This window comes from Eucyclogobius newberryi, unplaced genomic scaffold (assembly GCF_026437365.1).
Source record: "Eucyclogobius newberryi isolate DKJ021-1_F unplaced genomic scaffold, fEucNew1.0.hap1 SCAF_15, whole genome shotgun sequence".
In the NCBI taxonomy this organism is placed as follows: domain Eukaryota; kingdom Metazoa; phylum Chordata; class Actinopteri; order Gobiiformes; family Gobiidae; genus Eucyclogobius; species Eucyclogobius newberryi.
In genome coordinates, this window is record NW_027315779.1 from 26,072,319 (window position 1) to 26,091,100 (window position 18,782).

The window sequence follows — 18,782 nt, forward strand, 5'->3', positions numbered from 1 at the left end:
AAACTGAACGAGGAGGCGATCGCCCCCTGCACAACAACACAATGGAGTAAAATGTATTTCCTAAGTTTCAACTTCAGAGTATTTGTTAGGAAGGAAAAGAATGTTCCCTAGTAACCCATTCAACTCATCCATCTTATTATTTAGGGATATTTTCAAAGCTAAAAATGATATCTTAAAGACTCCAAAAATAATTAATAACAATAATTCATGATGGAGTAGAGAAGAAAATATTTTGGTTCATTTTAAAAACCTTCTACGTAGTAAAATTAGTTTTGCTCCAGTACCTGGCTATAGGACGTTTTATTCTGCGAAACCAGGAAGTGCTCTGTTAGCATGCTCGTTGTTGTTAGCTTTATCGCGACGGCATAACTCACTGCGCCGTCTGAAAGCTGTGAAAAGCAAAAGAATATGTGAGTTTAAAGTCTAAAATTAACTAGTTCTGTTTTTTGTGGTTTTAATCTGTAAAAATGAGGTACAGAGCCTTTAGTTGAAATAATTGACCGTAGTTCTTCTTGCAAGACAAATCCATTTACCAGAATGCATTGCCCTATGTTCAGTCACCTTTAAAAACTTTGTTCAACCACCACTTCGACACTTTTCTTACTTACATACTGAACAAACCCACGTCTATTTCCGTATTTCCTGTACTTATTCCTCTCTGCAGACCAAAGCGTGGATTGAAGGGCACTTGACCTCACCGCAATGATCAGAAACCGTCCCATGATCGATACTCGCTGTGTTTATCTATTTATCCTCCCCAAGGGTTCCTATTCTGTTAGCTATATCTCGAGACTTTTACTTCTCTTTCTCTCTCTCTTTTTTTTGTCGCTTCCCAATCTCTAAAGAAGGTCAAAGGAACTGCGGCTCTTTAAAGCAGCACTGTTGAATTATGTCTCCTGACCGCGTTGTCTGAAACACTTAGGGCCGCACCATTTCCAGTTGGCAGGCGTCCAGGGCTCCTATCATGATAGCGGCGGAATTATATGGGAGAAAGACTCGGCTTGGCTTGGCACCGGCCGGCGTGTTGATGGTAATTGTTGGGAGCCTGTAAAGAGTAAACAGCGGGGCCCATAAATAATAAAACAAATGACGGCGAGGGTGTGTATGTGCGGGGGGGAGGAGAGAAAAGGAGCATAAAGCGGGCGATGGCGGGCTGTGGCGGACCACCGTGAAGTGTCGGCGTTTTTTGTCGTCTACTCGGCGCTTAATCCACGTATTTGATAAAAAAGTATGGGCGACATTGACAGGATAATTGCTCATTTTCATCAGTAGAATTATTATTATTATTGACCTTATTCCGCCCCGCCTGCTTTTTCCTCTTTTTTCCACGGGTCGGCACTCCGGGTCGGTAATGGCACTTCCGGTCCAGTGGGAACTATGTTGGTTTAAATGGAGAGCAAGGGAAAAGTCTCGCCGCTAAAACATGCTATAAAGTCGATTGATTTGTGTGAAATGTCCAATGTTCATGTGACCAACAAGACAATAATGCATCAATTCTCTGGACGGCACGAAAACGGCTTTTTAGTCCGTGTAGAAGTTATTTTCTCTTTTCTCTGGAGGTTGCCGTCCCTGTGTTCACTAATATAACCGGAATAAGGATTATGTGGGACGGTCGTGCTCAGACAGACTTCTGGAATGAGGTGAATAGAAATTGTCAGTGCCGGATTAAGACATAATCTGCACATTTCAATGGAGAAACTCAATATCTCATGTTTTAAATATTTCAGTTGGAAAAATCTGTCACGGTATTTTAAAACATCATATCAAGACCTTTTCAAATCCTATGTGTTCAGAATTCTAGAATTGAGACCAAAAGTAGATCACAACACGTTTCATTTGAATGATTAAGAGCTGAATGCTGGTTTTATGTTATTTCCATAGTAGAAATGTCAGTTGGTTAATTTTTTACAAAAGATGGAAAAATACTAACAGTTTTCACTTTATTGTTGCCCTATTCTGGAACGTAGAGTGTTTTTGTTTGCACATTTTTAAACTATTCTCAAGGAAATACTTTTTGCTGGTATTGTTTGGTTGTTGATGGATTTTGAGAGTTTAATAACGCACTGGTTATATTCAACATTAAACCATTTGACTTTGAACTCCATGTGTCTGGGACATAAAACTCCTGTAATGGAAACACTGGATGGATACTTTGGAAATTGCAGCCGTGAAGCAAAAAGAAATGAAAGCTAAACATTGCTGGGCCCAAATAACAATGAAAAGGATAATTTAAATACTAAAATATATTAAAATGATTTTATTCTTCTGTGTCTTGTTTTTTGTTCATTTTTGAAAGAAAGATTTTTTTTTTTTGGTGTGGGTCTATATTTTGGAGTGACAATTATTGATTGTGCCTTGGGCTGTGCAATGTGTGAAAAATAAACACTTAAACAAGTTCATGCTTTCTGCTCCAGTGCCATTTCATACACACACAAAATCCAGTCAATTTTTCAAAATAATAGGCTTTTATGAAAATTTTAGTTGATTGAACATCCTTACTTTGCTTTGATAACCTTAAAATGTCCTTTAAAAGTAGTACTCTAGTTTCCCAGTTTCTTCAACTCTGCCACTAAGTTCTGATTGGATGAAAAAAAAAAGAATATTAAAACTGTGATTGCTCTTGTAGCTCTGTCTTAAGATGGATGTGTTTGTGTTTGTGTTTCAGAGACGCTGAGGCTGGCTGTGATCATCGGCGTGGCTGTGGGGGCCTTCCTCGCTCTGTCCATTCTGCTGGGGACACTAGGGGCCTTCTGCTGCACCCGCTTCCAGAGAAGTAAGAGTTCACACACAAACAGAACCATCGTGACATGAATGAGGCGGAAAGTCTGTTCAACGTGTTTGTTCTGTGTGCGTCGGGGCCATATTGACAAAAAAAAATATTCAGGCAATATTTGGAAGTAAACATGGTCAAATCACACCTGTAGATGTTGTGATTGAGATTCAAATATCACATAAGCAGTGAATAAAACACTGCACTGCTAAGTAGCCCTAGTTTAGTTTAGTCTACTTTTAAAATGAAAAAACAATTCACAATGTCCACTATTTGACCCAAACACACACACACACACACACACACACCTGTACAACACAACCATTAATCTCAATCAACAATGAGCACATTTGTCTTACAAAATACACATTTACCTCCCAGTTTCTGTATATCATTATTACATCACGCCATGGATTACATAATTGTCTTAATAAATAGGATACTACTGTGAAAAAAACTATGATTATCCATTCACCCTTCGAGGTAACTGCTGTTGTAATGTCAGGCATTATAAATATTAATTTAATTGAATTAATTGAATTAAAGCAGTGTCCCCCTGGTGGGCCCACAAAGGGGGAAATTGAGATTTAAATCAAATGTATCATAAGAATAAGAAGCAGACATAGTTGAAACGCGTGGGCCTGTCCCAATAGCCTCATGTTTCAAGTCAGAGTGCCTCAGAGCTCAGCTTTTTTAATTCTGTATTTCTATTTGTTGGATCCTTGAAGAGCACCTGCCTCACATTTCCTGACCCATCGACACTCAACATTCCCATTTTTTTATGCATCATATATTTGGTTAAAATTATTACATTAACACTACTTCTTACAACTTAAATCATTGTTTTTTATATTGGCTAGGTTGGTTCAAATTTAAAATTACATCTGCATCTGAAGAGTATGAGTTGTTATTGGTCGGGCTCAAAAGTCAGAGTTTGGGAACAGCAGCCTTCATTTTTTGTTGTTCTTTGTTGTTGGGATGTTAAAAATCATACAAGACGTCAAAATAACCACATTTATTCATGTTCAGCCACACCCTTCCTTAGAATACAACACATGTCTGCATTACATACTGACTGACATTGTGTGCTTGGGCAAGACACTTCTGAGATCATACCTTTGGAAGTGTATTCATGTTAGGGCATATTTCAATACTGTACAAAGAGAGAACAAAATATGCACCAAACTTGTATCATTTTGTCTAATGTGAACTTCCATTTACCGCTATATATTATCACGACTTACTGAAAACCTCCACACAAAACATTTACACATAGACTGAAACAAATATTATATATTAACCCTGAACTTGGCACATCACAAAATATGCTCAAACTTATTTGCATTATAGCTTTAGACCGCACACATTTCCACGCGTTTTTCCTGCAAGAGCATTTTATGTCAAAGGTTTCATTGCCATCTTGCGTGTTTGTTGAAACATTTAACCTCTATAGCCCTCTAACTCGACTTACCAAAAAGTGAATTGCGTGTGGTTATGAAAATCTATGTATTTGCATGGTCAATGTTGTGGAATCAAAGGTCGCAGCACCAGCACTGAAAGGAAAATCCATATTATCGATTGGTGCCGAGTGCTATTCATGAGTAGCGCCAGCCGTACTGTTATTTATTTGGGTTTCTTTTGAGGGCAGGGGAGCTCTGGCCTCGGTTCCTCACTCTGTTTTGTCTACTGCAGTTTCATTTGGCCTTGGTCGGTGTAACTAGAATGTGTGCTGTGTTGTAGAAGATGTCCACCTGGTGATGTCCTCGCTGCCCGTGTCCCTGTCGCGCCAGAGAGACGGCAAAACCGAGAGTAAGTTGTTGACTTTGTTTGGATCTAAAAAAAAAAAAAAAAAAAGAAAGGCATGTCCAGTTACAGGTAAAGGCTCGTTAATTAAGACTCAGCCCATGTGTGGTTTGTATGTTTACTAGTCACGGAGCTGTTCATGTGCCCTCCACTGGGGGCAGTAGTGAACACAGTGCAACAGTGGAAGCTCGTTGTTTTAAAAAGTGACTAGCCGCTAAACAAATTACCATATTTTCCGGAGTATAAGTCGCACCGGAGTATAAGTCGCACTAGCCAAAAAATGCATAATAGAGAAGAAGTGTGAAAATAACAAATAATATCACATTATAAGTCGCTCCGGAGGGTAAGTATATACAGTAAGTATAAGTCGCACCCCGGCCAAAACTATGAAAAAACGGTGCAACTTATAGTCCGGAAAATACGGTTATTATTTTTCACTCCATGTTCTTGGATTTTTTACAACAAATGTAATCAAAAAACGTCATTGGAGCCTCCATGTTTGTTTTTCTAGTGACATTTTTCTTCCGTTTTGGTCAATTCTCTAACTGACTTGTAGCGTCCTCTGGTGGTTATTTACCAGAGCACAGCCTTGACGTTAGCAATGGTTAGAAATATTAAAAGGCTTTTTATGTATAAAAATGGAGCGTAAATGAGCCTTGAGATGGACAAAAGTACAGTGTGTTTAGCTGTAATAATTTCAAATACATCATGCGTTTTGACTATAAAGCTGTACAACAGAAATGGAGGGAGATTGTTCTGATTGTGTATTAAGTATTGGAAAATGTATAATTGTAAATTGTGATACATATCTTGGTTGGGAGCCACTGTCAGGGCTGTAGGTTTTAGGTTCAGGACTTAAAGGAGACGTATTATGCTTTGTCAGGTACTTTGGATCAGTGGCTCTTTAGAACAAAATGAACATAAAATAAGATTTGCAGTGCAGTGGCTCAATGGTAGAGCTTCAGCAAATATGCAACAAGTTCAAATCAGGTTTTCTACCGCACACTGTCATCAAAGTCCATTCCGACATGAAAGCGTAGATAGTTACATATTCTTTTATTATTCACAATATTTGTTGACACACAAAAAGTGTCAAACGGCGCCAAAGCGTTGAGATTTGTTTACCACAAGCTAATTAAAACTCAACAATGCCCTTTTAAACTAAACTTGTTCTGAATTCACGACCCCCGTGTTAACGCCAGCTTGCATCTAAAATGAAGGAATCGCTTAATTAATACTAAAACTTTTAAATGTCACCAACCTACACGTAGACAACGACAATTCCACAGAACCTATCGCTGCTTCTGAACGCACACCAGAGACTTTCGACGCTGCCTGCTGGATCAGTACAAGGAATCTGACAGAGCAGAGGCAGAACATCTCCTACAAGAAAAGCTGTCTTCTGAATCCGACCCGAGCTCCGGTGCTTCCTGGATACAGGCCAAACCGGGGGATCATCTCTCTGTGAAAGTTGGCAGCAACCAGGGAAATATGCAAATAAGTGCACCTTGTTATGTATTTGCTGCATGGGCGAAAATGGAAATAGAAAAATTACACTTTGTTCTGGCCTTTTAGCATACATTTGGACTCTTGGTGTTTTATGTTTTCTAACTTCAAATAATGCTAATAATGTTAATGATAATAAAGTTAGTTTCATTTAAGGTGCGCTATGTCATTTGCCTGAATGCAAATGCGTAAGGGTCTGGATTCGGACCATTAGGGGGCGTCAAAAAAACTCTCCAGCATTAACCGGTCCAACCACCGCCGTTAATTTGTGTCACGTGTCTCTCAACGGAACATTCAGAACAAAATATATAACTTCATTTACCTGAGATTTACAGAGTTTAGTGCGTCGCTTGCTGACTCAGCAGAAGGCGGCAACGTTTCTCAGTCTGTGTTATTTTTATTCTTTCCTCGTAATCCACCATGTTTGTTTGGACACAAACGGACAATGCGTTTGTCTGATTGGTTAATCCGCCTGTCAATCACTCCCTTTGGAAATTGGAGCGACCGGGTTGGATCCCAGACCCTCAGGTTTTGTAAAGTCGTCTGTCAAAACGTGTTGGGAATGGCTGGTCAGGCAACTATGTCATTTCTCTGGATTCGTCTCTTGCTTTTCTCCATGTAGATGCTATTGTTTTGTCTGGAATGTTTCACTGACTTAAAATTGATCTATCTCCATGGACACAAGTTACAGGTCAGATCTGTGGAGCGGCGAGAGGTATATTTGAGTAACAAAAACACCTGTAATTGCAAGATACAAAGATAAGCGGTGTGCCCTCCACCAGGAAAGTTACACAGTGCACCTTTAAAGCCTAAATTTGAGTGAAGTAATTTGACCATGTTTTGAAATACCGTGACCTTGCTAGCTTCAAGGATAGTTATTGGAATTTCCTGCTCAACTCAACAGTTAATACTAATATGAATCAGAATATAGGAGTTTGTGTGATTTGTTGCAAAAATGACCTGAGCGAGAACCCCCAGACCCCCCTTACACAGTAGAGTGACATTTTTTGAATGTCATTTCCTAAAACAACCATGTGAAAATAAAAGGGTTTGCTGAGTTTTGATGGGTTCACTTTGCCCTTATTAGTAAGAGATACTTATTAAGGTAGGTTTATGCTTGACGGCAAAATTTAGAATTTTTTTCAGCAACAGGGGGAGAAAAAATAACTATGGAAACAGTTTGGTGGGAAAATGAGCAGGATTTACTTTCGACACCATGAACCGTGCGCAGGCTATAAATATTGTCAAAGTCTTCTCCGTTGCCCTCCGCACTTCTAATTTCCGTGCGGAATTTAAATGCAGAAATATAATCCAAGCTTTACTGAAGGTAATTTTAGCACTGATTGAGCGCAGTGATGGTGAATGAACTTTAAAAACACAGAGGAGCACTTTCTGGGTAACTCTAGTCAGGCATATAGTGTTGGCATGGAGTGCATACAGAAATACTCAAGCAAGACTAACTGAAACAAACACAACTCTTGTTATGTTTTTGATCATTTTAGTTAATATAATGGTAAAAAGAGGAAAAAGATGGTTCAGTTTAAGCTGTAATAATACTTGCCACTATCGTGCTACTTTAAACAGTAAGACCCATGGCTACTCACTGCTAAAACAATGTGTGGGTAGTATGTTGTCGTCGCCGTTAGCTTAGCACTCGATAGCCACTTTGCGCTAATAACCGACGTGACTCAATGTAGAAAAAGCTTCAAAAACAGAGAACAAATATGTACCGTGAATTGTGTTGTTAATTATAGTGTTTTTCATACACAAGCTCCTAATACAACAAGCACATAGCGGGTGCATACATCGCATCTACTTAGCATTTAATAGATTTTGTGCTAGCATGTTCAAATAATGTGAGTGACACTGGTAGATTGTGCTTTATAGCGACGGACCCCGCCAATAGCGTAGCATTGATTGGTTTGTTGCTTGGTGCGAGGTTGACATTGATGTTGGCATGTTGTCGATGTGACATGTGGCCATTTTGCACTTGAATGGAGAAGCAATGGACAGTTTGAAGAGTGTTCCTCCAGCTATGGCATGGGCATCAATAGAAAGAGAGGATTTATGTGTCCTGGTAGCTTCACGAGCTAATTTGCTTATGAGCGCTGTTTTGAGGTGGGTATGTTTACTCTGCTACTAAACTTTCCTGGTTAAAAACAGATGAAATTAATCCTATTGCATGAAATATAAACTAATGAAGACACGTGCACTGTTGAATTCTTAGCGCATATGTACAGTAGTGTTTGAGTAGCCTAATCCTTCATAATTAGCCATCTTCCTCTCCAGAGCTCAGAACACTTAAAAATATTGGATTTCCACTAAGATTTGTAGCTAACAGTTTTTATTGTTTTAGTCTAATTCAGATTGCTTTACTCCTCAGTGTACCAACTGCAGACAAATCTTTGCTTTCAGATGTTTTGTGCATCCTGGGAGACGAGCTGAAGTACGAGCTGAAGTACTTTTACGTGTGTTCCAAATGATCCACAAGAAAAATGAAAATTAGATTTCATTCATGGATAGTTTTATCTATGACTGTATGTGTTTATTGAGGTGCCTGAGTTTGGTGGCGACAAGTGAAATTAAATAGGGTTTAGTTGAAATTCAAACAACACTCTAAACAGTATTTAGAATTAGTTTTTTACTGGTTAAAATTTATCATAGGACACTTTCAAACTAATAAATAAATACATGTTTTAGTCTTGTGTTTCAATTGAGAAAAAGTGAGTCTTTTTTTTTTGCTTTTTTTTTTTTTTTTAACAATATGTCACAGAACTCTTTTATTAAGAAAAACGGGTACAATTTTTATTTTCTCAGATTTGACAATATTTCAACAACAAAAAAACACCAATTCAAAAATTGGCTGAAGTTGCCCCAGTCTCTCCTACTTTCAGTGTTATTTAATTCTGGTATTTGTAAAGCCAACCATTTTATGAAGTGGCATATGCTGCAAAAAATATGACCATGTTGTTGGATATTTTACAAAACTCCAACTTAATTTCATGTAAACACACTTAATGAACTTTGGACAGTCCTGCTCCCTTCTCTGGAGCTTGACCTCAGCTCACTTGGTCCACGCCTGAACTCCTCTGGGTCACCGCCGCCTCTGATCCTGATCAATAGCTGCAATCTAATATTAATGCGGCTGCGTGTCGTCCTTCTGAGAGCATGCATATAAAACGCTCGCCTGTCACTATGATTAGTTTACTCCTCTCCAAAAACAAGACTTTGGAACATGATCCTTAACACTAAACTTAGCCTGTTTGCTGTACTTTTGGGCCGAGAGGTTCACAAACACAGCAAAGGCCTGCCAGAACTAAGCCAGAACTATATATAAGACAAAATCAGAACAAAAAAAGGACTTGAGCAAGATGAAACAAGGATTGAATCAAGTCTAAAATACTGTATATGCTATTTAGCGCCCAAAAGAGGTAGGGAACACATCAAAAAAGGATTATTATCGTGATTTTTTTGTGATCTAAAGGATAGGGAATCTCCATAGAACCTCCATAGAATTCTTAAAGTTAAACAATGTCTAAATCAATTAAGTTACAACTCGTACAAATACTGTAAAGAAACCAAATAGAATAGATGAGAGGAAACTTCCATCCAGTATACATCCAGAAGAAACCCACTCATGGCACAATTTGAGATAAAACCACCGACATAGACAATTTTCTTTTGACGTTTTTAAAGAAATCCCTGGGCACCGAGCTGGAGCACAAAGTGGTTAAAGCTGTGTGAGGGAATATTTTTGAACAACAAAGGGGAAGGTGGGATGAAAAGATCGTTTCATAGACGGTACACAAACTCTCCAAGCAGGACTTTTATGTCAAAGCTTGTTACTATTTTTTACTCCAAGATGGTGGGACAAAAGATGCTGGATCAGACCTTTCAAGTTCCTTGCTCTAGTGGGTCTTGGGTCTCATTAAATGTACGAATTGTATAGCCATTCAAGTTTTAGGGTCCAAAACAATCTTTTATTTGTGATGTTTTAATGACAGTTCCGCAATATTAAATAAAAGTTGGTAATCTCCATGGATACAAGCGGGAGACTCCAGCAATTATTATTTTTCTGGGAGAAAAACACCTGTAATAGAATACAAGAACAATAGGTATGTTAATGTGATGCTGTGGAACATTTCAGGCAAAGCAAGAGTACAAACAAGTCAGGAAGGAACTTTATATATAAATATATATGAGTTGGTAACAGGCTCTGAGCACAGCAGCTCACTATTAGCATCACTACTTCTTGTCCAATTCTATCTCTGTGGGGCTTTTGATGAAGACTTTACACTTTTACTTTAATTTAAATGTCCCGTGATTTCATTCATTTTTATGGTTAGTTGATGTCTACTTGTCATTTAATTTTGATTTTCTTTTTGGTCTGTTCTATGTTTACTGTAAAAGTCAGCCACACCTGTCTATAAGCTGCAGGTGTCCTCGTTGTAACAGGAGATATTTACACAGAAAGATGTTTCCATGGGTTGAGGCGGGCCAGGAAATTATCATTTCATTGTGGGGCAGGTTATAAAATGCAGACCAACGTATGGCACATGTATCTTTGTATCTAGACGTCTAAATTCAGTTCCTTGTTAGACTCATTTCTCAGTGATTGAGTAGGATAAAACTTAAAGCTGAGGATAAAGCTTAACATACATTACATACATATTGTCCCTTCTGTCCTTGATTACTCTGTGTGACCTGACTTACCTGTGTCTGTGTCTCCACATCTGGCTCTGCTCCTGAGCTTGTACTTAGCTGTAAAGAGCTTCCTGCTAGAGCGCCCCTAGAGGCAATTAGCCCGTAAAAAATCTATAAATGAGCCACATCAAAATTAGTAGTCTTATAGTCAGATTTTTATGGTAAACTTGTTTTTCTTTTTCTTTTTAAGAAAAGAAAGACGTGATTACTTCACCGGAGGACAACTATAAAAGTAGGTGTTTGTGTCTCAAGGCTTATGCTAATGATGAGGCATAATAAATATATTAAAATAAAATACATTAAACTAAGAGACTGAAGTAGAAACGACTGGCTGGTCTTTACATTTTGAATGGTGGTTTATTGTTAGCCCATGTTTGACTGACAGACACCTACAGCTTTCACAATGGTTGGATTTTCAAGGATTTTTTCACATGAATACCAAAAATATACTTACTAATGTTTTGTTTAATTTGCAAATATTCTGCTGTTTTTGTAAACTTCTGTAATCAGACTAGTACTGACTATCTTAACACTAAAATGGACTTATTATTGTGCTACTAAAGTGAGTTTTTAATTGCAGTGCTGCCATGTCACTCAGCAGCCACTCTTTCTTCTCTCCAGATCTCAAAGGAGCAGTTACGACAAAGAACGACATCCGAGTGGAGATCGTGCACAAGGATCACAACGCGGCGCGGGAGAACGAGGAGCACGCCAATATGAAGCAAATGATGGTGAACAATATTGCTTTTATTTTTTTCTGCTTGGAGCTTTTTGCCATTGTGTAACAGTAGTTCTACGTTCACTAGAAAGCACTGGAGAACACAAGTACTTACAAAAGAAAGAAATACTGGTTCAGTTCCGGGTGTATTTCCAGTTCAGTCCCAATTTGGATGTGATTTTTGTAACAATACTTTAAAGGTTTTGATATGTAAAAACAATAGATGACTTTATCTTGTGTCATCCTAATAAATGTGATATCCACTGTAACATTATTGCTTGTGTCCCTGTTCCCCTGACATACTGGGTGTGATCTGCAGATTGACCGAGGAGAATTCCAACAGGAGCCTGTCCTGAAACAGCTGGAGGTGCTCCCCGAGGAGGAGAAGGAGTTCCAACACATCAAGGTAACTATAGCAACATATGGCAAAGTGTCACATTGACTAAAGTCCAGCCAGAATATTTTGAAGGGACTATATTTTGAAAATGAAGGTGGTGAGCAATGACATTTTGAGTAGAGTTGGCAGTTTTTGTGTTGATGATGTTGTGAATTGAATAACTTAAAGTCTATACGACAGATTACACTAAAAAGGTTGTGAACACGGTTATATTTCAGATTTTACACAATATTTTGCCTATTTGTCCCCGGTTTGACAATTTTTGTAAAGTTTATAATTGTACTTCCTGGTTGGACATGGGCAGCAAATATGACATAGATAGAATACATAGATACTAAAAACATAATAAAAACAAGCCCCAAAATCCATGTAAATTATTGATTATGATTGGACAAACAATAAAATAATACAATACATTTAATTTGTTGAATGACTGTTAGAAAAGTGTTTCAGTTAAGTATAAATTGACACATAGGAAGAGGGATTCTGTCATGTAGACTTTAAGCTTAAGGTTCTGTACATCATGCACTATATGGTAAAAACAGCTAAATAAGAATACAATGCGACTGTAATCTATGCTATTTATAAAGAATGATATATGCTAATGCAGAAACTACTGACAGGTTCATCTCTTTTCATCCAATCAGGCACATTGTTCACTTAGGATCAAGTGAGGGGGAAAAAAGCCAAAAATAGGCGGAGATTGAAGAGCTATATGAAAACAACTGCATAAGACTATTCCAGACAGTTATCTCTGCGTCGTGGTGCAATATGAGTGACAGAAATATGGGCGGGGCTAACTGTGGGGCTAACTGTGTGGCTCAGAGTACAAAATCAGGTAGAAGCCTTTTAAGCTGTACTTATTATAAAGTTTTACTGGTTGGACGATCGCGTACATTACCCAAGTATCCTCAAGTGTGATCAAACTGAATACCATTTGGCGACCATAGATACATTCTTAACTGACCATTTTGTCTGTACACTACAATAATAGCCTTTTAATACCATCGTTACATCTTATACACGGTTAAATCGTGCGTAATGAAGCTTTACCTCTTGCACAATCAAATTAGCCCCAGTGCACGATTTGTAAAGACTCAGGGGACAGACAAAGAGGTAGATAAATGGCCGTGTCCCTGGTCATTTTCACATCGAACCCGGTGGGAGAATGAGCTGGAGGAGCAGCGTGAGTGAGTGATTCTGCGTTTGTTCAATGGGATGATTTAGACAGTGTTCTTAGTCTGAGCCAAGCACTGCATCGTGGTCAGGAAAGTCACGCTGTCACAATAAAATCAAAATTAAATTCAATTAAAAAGATACAGCAATATACAATGGTGAGGCAGCAGTGGAAAGTGAGTTAAATGAGCCATTTTATTGTTTTTCCTTCTAAATAACCCACTCAAAGTTGTATTTAGTGTGATTCATGCATGTATGAGTTGTCTTTGTTCTCCTGCAATCAACACGACATCACTTTTAAATTCCCATTTTCCCCAACCCCCCATACACTCCCACTGCTCTTTACGTTTTTTTGGTTTCTTATTTTTCGTCGATACACTTTGGAAATCCACTGCTCACTACCGTGAACTGTAGTCGACCATAACGCCGGGTTTATGCCAACTACACAGCTTCCAAAAGGATTGAAATGACTGCGTCCCGTCACACTGACCTCGAGGTGCTGGTCTGCGTAGACAATGCGCAAGGAGTCTATTTTTCCCAGACACGGTGACGAAGTGTTGGCGCATAAACCCATGTTAACCTGCGCTACATTGGTAAAATACACTGTAGTTGGTGTAACAAACAAATCAAAATGACACATTTGGTCATTTTGTTAGATCTTAAAATATGCCAAATGGTGTCGCGTCTCACGTGTCAAAACAGCGCCCCTTCAGGTCTTGTCTAAATTACTCCCAAGTCAACAGAGACGTGAAAAACATGACTTCCAGACTAACTTGATGTCCAGTATGTAGCACAGGTCCAGGGAAAACGTCTTCTCTGATGATAACAACCTCTTGTGAAATCCAGAATAAAGAGCTAGCTTAAACTTGACGGGTTTGTTTATGTCCCGACCAAATACCTCAAATATACCTCAAAATACTTGCCGATCCCACCTGTATTGAGTGTGAATCGGGCGTGAATCGGGCGTGAAAGAGGCATAAATCTGGCATGATCAAAATAAATGCTCGCCAGTGGTGCAGTGGTGTTGCAAACTGTCAACGTTTTTGTCTTTTTGAATGTCTGTCCCTCTCTCCCCTTTCTCCTCCCATTTCACACCACGACTGTCCCGTCTGATAAAGCCTTCGGGCCAGAAAGAAAGTAAAAGTCCAATTGAAAACGACGATCCTCGGGTGTCATTGATTATAACTAGCCGATATAGCAGACAAAAGCTTTATATGTCTTCTTTCAGGAGTTGCCCACCAACCAGAGGGTACCCAGTTCAAACATCACCAAGGTACATCCTGCTGTTGTTTCTCTGGGCCAGACCCTTCACCCATTTGTGTTGCAGTTTGTGTAGCTGATAGTGACAGGAAAAGTTATCCAGTCTAAAGATCATGAAGCAACAAAACCGTTAGCATTAACCACTGTTTAATACATACCGTACTGTTTGTAGCATCAACAGTACATAGCAGCTAACATTTAAACATCTAGCGCTAAACCCATGCTTTTTTTTGTTTTGCACCTTGAACAATTGGGTCAATATGACAAATGCCAGCTGTTTAAACTTTTCAATTATTTTTTTTTTAGATAACCTTTTATCTACAATAGAAAATGTTTGGCATTAATGATAGCTGTGAGCGGTCACGTTAGCAAATTAGCACTTGAGCTACAACCTGGGACAAGGCATCTCTCCTGTTAAGGTTAATGTATATTTTGCACTGTCTGTTTAAATAAATAAATACATTAAATGAAATAAATCCTGAACATCCTAAATATTCACCATGATGAGTTTATAAGCACTTTTAAGAGCCAAGAGCAGAGTTCACTGTCACTGCAAAGCTAACAAACATTAGCATGCTAACACCTCACTCACTGTCTGCTCAGAATAAACACACTATTTTAATTAGAAGCACAACGATCTCATTTTGACAATTACATTACATTTAAAATCATGTATTAAACGTAAAAGAATGAAGTTTTAGCTACATAATTGTCGTGCATCTTTTTTTAAACTACTGCAAACAAACAACTTAGCTGCACTTCAAGCATCTCATCTCAGCCGTTCTATTTGTCTCTCAGAAAACCACAACCAAACATGACAAGACAAATCTATGCCCAACGGTGATAAATCACGTCACTTATTGCCAAGACGCCGCATTATGTTTTGGCCGCACATTCACTGAGGTCACCATTTCCCCCCCATTTTATTATTCTCCAATCAATGTGCAGCCCCTATGTCCGCTTATTATACACTACCACAGCCAAGTTACTGTCTCTCTCATCCATTCTGCTCAATCCAGTCTCATTCCTTATTAACTGGCCTTCAAGTACATTTACCGAGAGAGCACTTACGGAATGAGCGTCAATGCTACTGGCTCAGCTTTTGTTTTAAGCACAGGTAAACATTCCACGTGAAGACTTTTAACAAGCTACAACTTTTTGAGAAGTCGAAGGTTCTTATGTTCCATGTAAACACAAACAAACAAGTACATTTTTAGAGTTGGGAAAGAAGTGCAAAGGCAACTTCAATCAAAAGTTTTAAGTTTCAAAAGTATTTACAATAGATTTATGTTGTGAAAGTTTTTTGATCACGACGTTTTTGGAGTTCTTTCTGTAGTAATTGCATTTCAACGTCGCTTTCATTGTGAGGTTTAAGTGCCTCGTTTTAACTCAGTCATATCATATTGCTGATATACGGTTTCAAATTGATTTATGTGCAACGTTTTCTCATATTTTTGCAGGGTAGCTATAATGCAATATGCAGTGACGGAAAAGCCTATACATGTAATGTCAGACATAATATAGTGCCACGCGCAGCATTCATTAGCACTGCTGATGACTCACAGCATTATTACAGCCCATCGTCTCATGACGCATAAAAGAGACTGTTATTCACTGTTTAGATTCATCTCCTCCTCATACTCCAGCGCGGGCGTTCTCAAATGGGGCTCCGCAGCGTGAGCGCAGGGGTGCTGCGCAAAACTGTAGCATTAGATGGAATTTTTAGAAGACAAATTAACATAAGCAATTTTGATACTTAAGGAGTGTTAGATAGAAAAAGATTATAATTCGTTCAACTATTTGTTTAAAACCGTGCCTTTCCCTTTCTCTCTGAGGCTTGTGATGAGCCTGAGCGAGGGCAAACTCACATCAGAGGAGATTGAAACGTTTTTGACACTTTTTATTTCATGTAAAACAACCCAGGAACCACAACACAAGGAAATACAACCCACTGTAATCTTAATCCGATTCTTAATTAATACGTGCTGCGCAGATAATCACGATCGATCAGCGGCAACACACACATTTTTAAACACGCGTCAATGAAATATGAACAGAAGAAGGCTCACGACCTGCTGAAAGAGAAGAGAGGAACACACAGGAGCAGGACAGACACTGTGAGGAGCAGATCAGTGTCTCTAAATGCTGATAAAACTGTTTTTAGGTTATGAAGGCTTCAATTCCGTTTGGTATTGTCAATATATTTTCAAATCGTGCCAAAATTCTAAACTGGTAAATTAAAGAGAATGCGGTCAAAACAGCAATTGCCTCATTTAAATTCTGTAGTTGTGATTTACCATTCACACAAGATATAAATGTATTTTAAATGAACTGGACTAATTTAGCCAGAAAACTCAATAACCTTAACAATAACCTTAATGACTGCTTTATTAGGTTTTGCATCACACCTCAAAATGGGAAATTTAACGTCAAACATTGGGCTTAGGGAAAGTCCTTGTAGAGGTGCTGAAACATGAGAACCACTGCTCTAGTGTGATGAACGTTTTACCTCAGGTGGAGCGAGCGTCTTCAGGAGCATTAGTAAATGATTTGTCTAGTTAGTATCTTTTTTTGTCAGAAAACATTTACAAAATGAATAATCTTACAAAATAAAAAGTGATCTGCACCAGATTAAGCTTCTGCTACTTTCCATCTACAGGTGTCCACAGCAGATAAGTTAGTGAATAAGGTGTCTAAACTGTGCTCACAAATGTTTTCATTGAATTTCTAAAAAGCAAAGCCATGAGTGAAGTATGTGCTTTAAGTTGATTTGCATTACATGAGTAATAGTTTTTTTTTTCAATTGTGGTTTCAGTAAAAGCTGCCGTTAAAGCAGATCCTGATTGGACTCAGGTTTTAAGCCACTGTTTTTCTGTTTGATTAAATGTCTTAAATTTACATTGTGTGAACTATTTACAAGTCAAAGAGCTAAACCCAGGAGTGTAGTTTTGTACCTGTTTTCCAAGTACTGTTTCATTGTTAATAACCTCTCCTGTCCGCCCACAGGACCCCACTAATGGCTACTACAGTGTCAACACCTTCAACGAGCACCATGCCACCCCGACCATGTCCCTGACTGCCAGTCAGACCCCTGACGTGGTGCGCAGCCCTCCATCTGGATCCATGACCATCGGCAAACAGAGAGTGCCCACTGGCATGTCCTTCACCAATATCTATAACACTCTGGGGGCGGGACCCAACCGCCTGTACGACTACGGCCAGCGCTTTGTTCTAGGCATGGGCAGCAGCTCCATCGAGCTGTGCGAGCGCGAGTTCCAGCGCAGCTCCCTCAGCGATTCCAGCTCCTTCATCGACACTCAGTGTGACAGCAGCGTGAGCAGCTACAGCAAACAGGACGGATACGTGCAGTTTGACAAGGACAGCAAGACCTCAGCCAGCTCCTCTTCCCACTACTCCCAGTCCTCCTCCCAGAACTCAGACTTGACCCGACCCCTGCAGAAACGCATGCAGACCCACGTCTAACAGCGGGGGGCCTCTACAGCCATCCACCTTCACACCCAGATATTCTAAGACAGGGACAGTTTGTAAATGCCAACCTTTGAACCTGGACTCATGAATGGAACACTTGGAATACTCTACATCACCATGAGCCAACGTCAATATTACTCATGACAATCATCTGTCTGCTTTTTGCTTAAAACTGACAATGTCTGGCAAAGTTTGGGTCTGTGCTGCAGATCGACAAAGACTGGACTGGACAGTGTGTTGATGAAGACCTGAAGCCTTGGGCTAGGCACTCTTGTGGGGTAGTACTGAAAGCACTGTCCATCAGACAGTGTCCAAGAAGCCATAAAGCTAGACCTCTATTACAGATTATCAACACTTCTGATAAATAAAGCCATTCGTTTCAGCAGTGCTACTGTATTCCGTCCAGTCCCAGCCTGGTTTAGACCCACTCTTCTATCAACAGGCTCCTGTCGTACACAACACACAATCAGCAGCTGCAGGAACTGTACTTTACAGACTGCCTTTGACAAACACGCCTTTTGGTGCGGCTTAACACTATGTTCCACCAAGAGACTCTAGCATCTGATGGAACAGGAGGCTTTTCCTATTTCTGATGAGCTCTGGGTGCTGTGGGAATCAACAGCCATTTTGGCGAACATAGGACTCTTTTGATAAACATGTGAGCACCATGAGAGACAATATGAGCTGGCTATAGTCACTCCAACAGGAGTTCCTCCATAAACTTCCCATTTGGAACAAAATGGGAAGTTTTTTTGTATTATGTGCTGTACATTATTTTTGGCTACTTTGTGTGATTCTTATGCTTCATGTGGGTGGACTTTTCAGCGCAGTGTGCATGAAGACATGCTCGTGCCATCTTGTGCATTGCCATCAAAAGCTTGTGACTTCTGCTTTGGGGAGGGCATTGTTTTTGCAGACCTTTTGATGTTTACGAGGATGCTGAGAGACGTTTTTCCCCG

General features: G+C 39.3%; 1 protein-coding gene across 3 annotated transcripts in view; it reads left to right on the top strand.

Moving 5' to 3' along the window:
- Positions 1-18,036, top strand: part of LOC140361184 (kin of IRRE-like protein 3) — a 446,443-nt gene extending 428,407 nt beyond the window's left edge. The window contains exons 12-17 of one of the 3 annotated variants that reach the window (XM_072446900.1): positions 2,666-2,773; positions 4,511-4,579; positions 11,405-11,514; positions 11,821-11,907; positions 14,303-14,347; positions 17,341-18,036. In XM_072446900.1, the coding sequence (XP_072303001.1) occupies positions 2,666-2,773; positions 4,511-4,579; positions 11,405-11,514; positions 11,821-11,907; positions 14,303-14,347; positions 17,341-17,817 (896 nt within the window). In that variant the 3' untranslated portion in view covers positions 17,818-18,036. The remainder of the gene's footprint in view (positions 1-2,665; positions 2,774-4,510; positions 4,580-11,404; positions 11,515-11,820; positions 11,908-14,302; positions 14,348-17,340) is intronic. The other 2 variants (XM_072446901.1, XM_072446902.1) reach the window with 2 other exon arrangements.
- Positions 18,037-18,782: the final 746 nt, after the last annotated feature.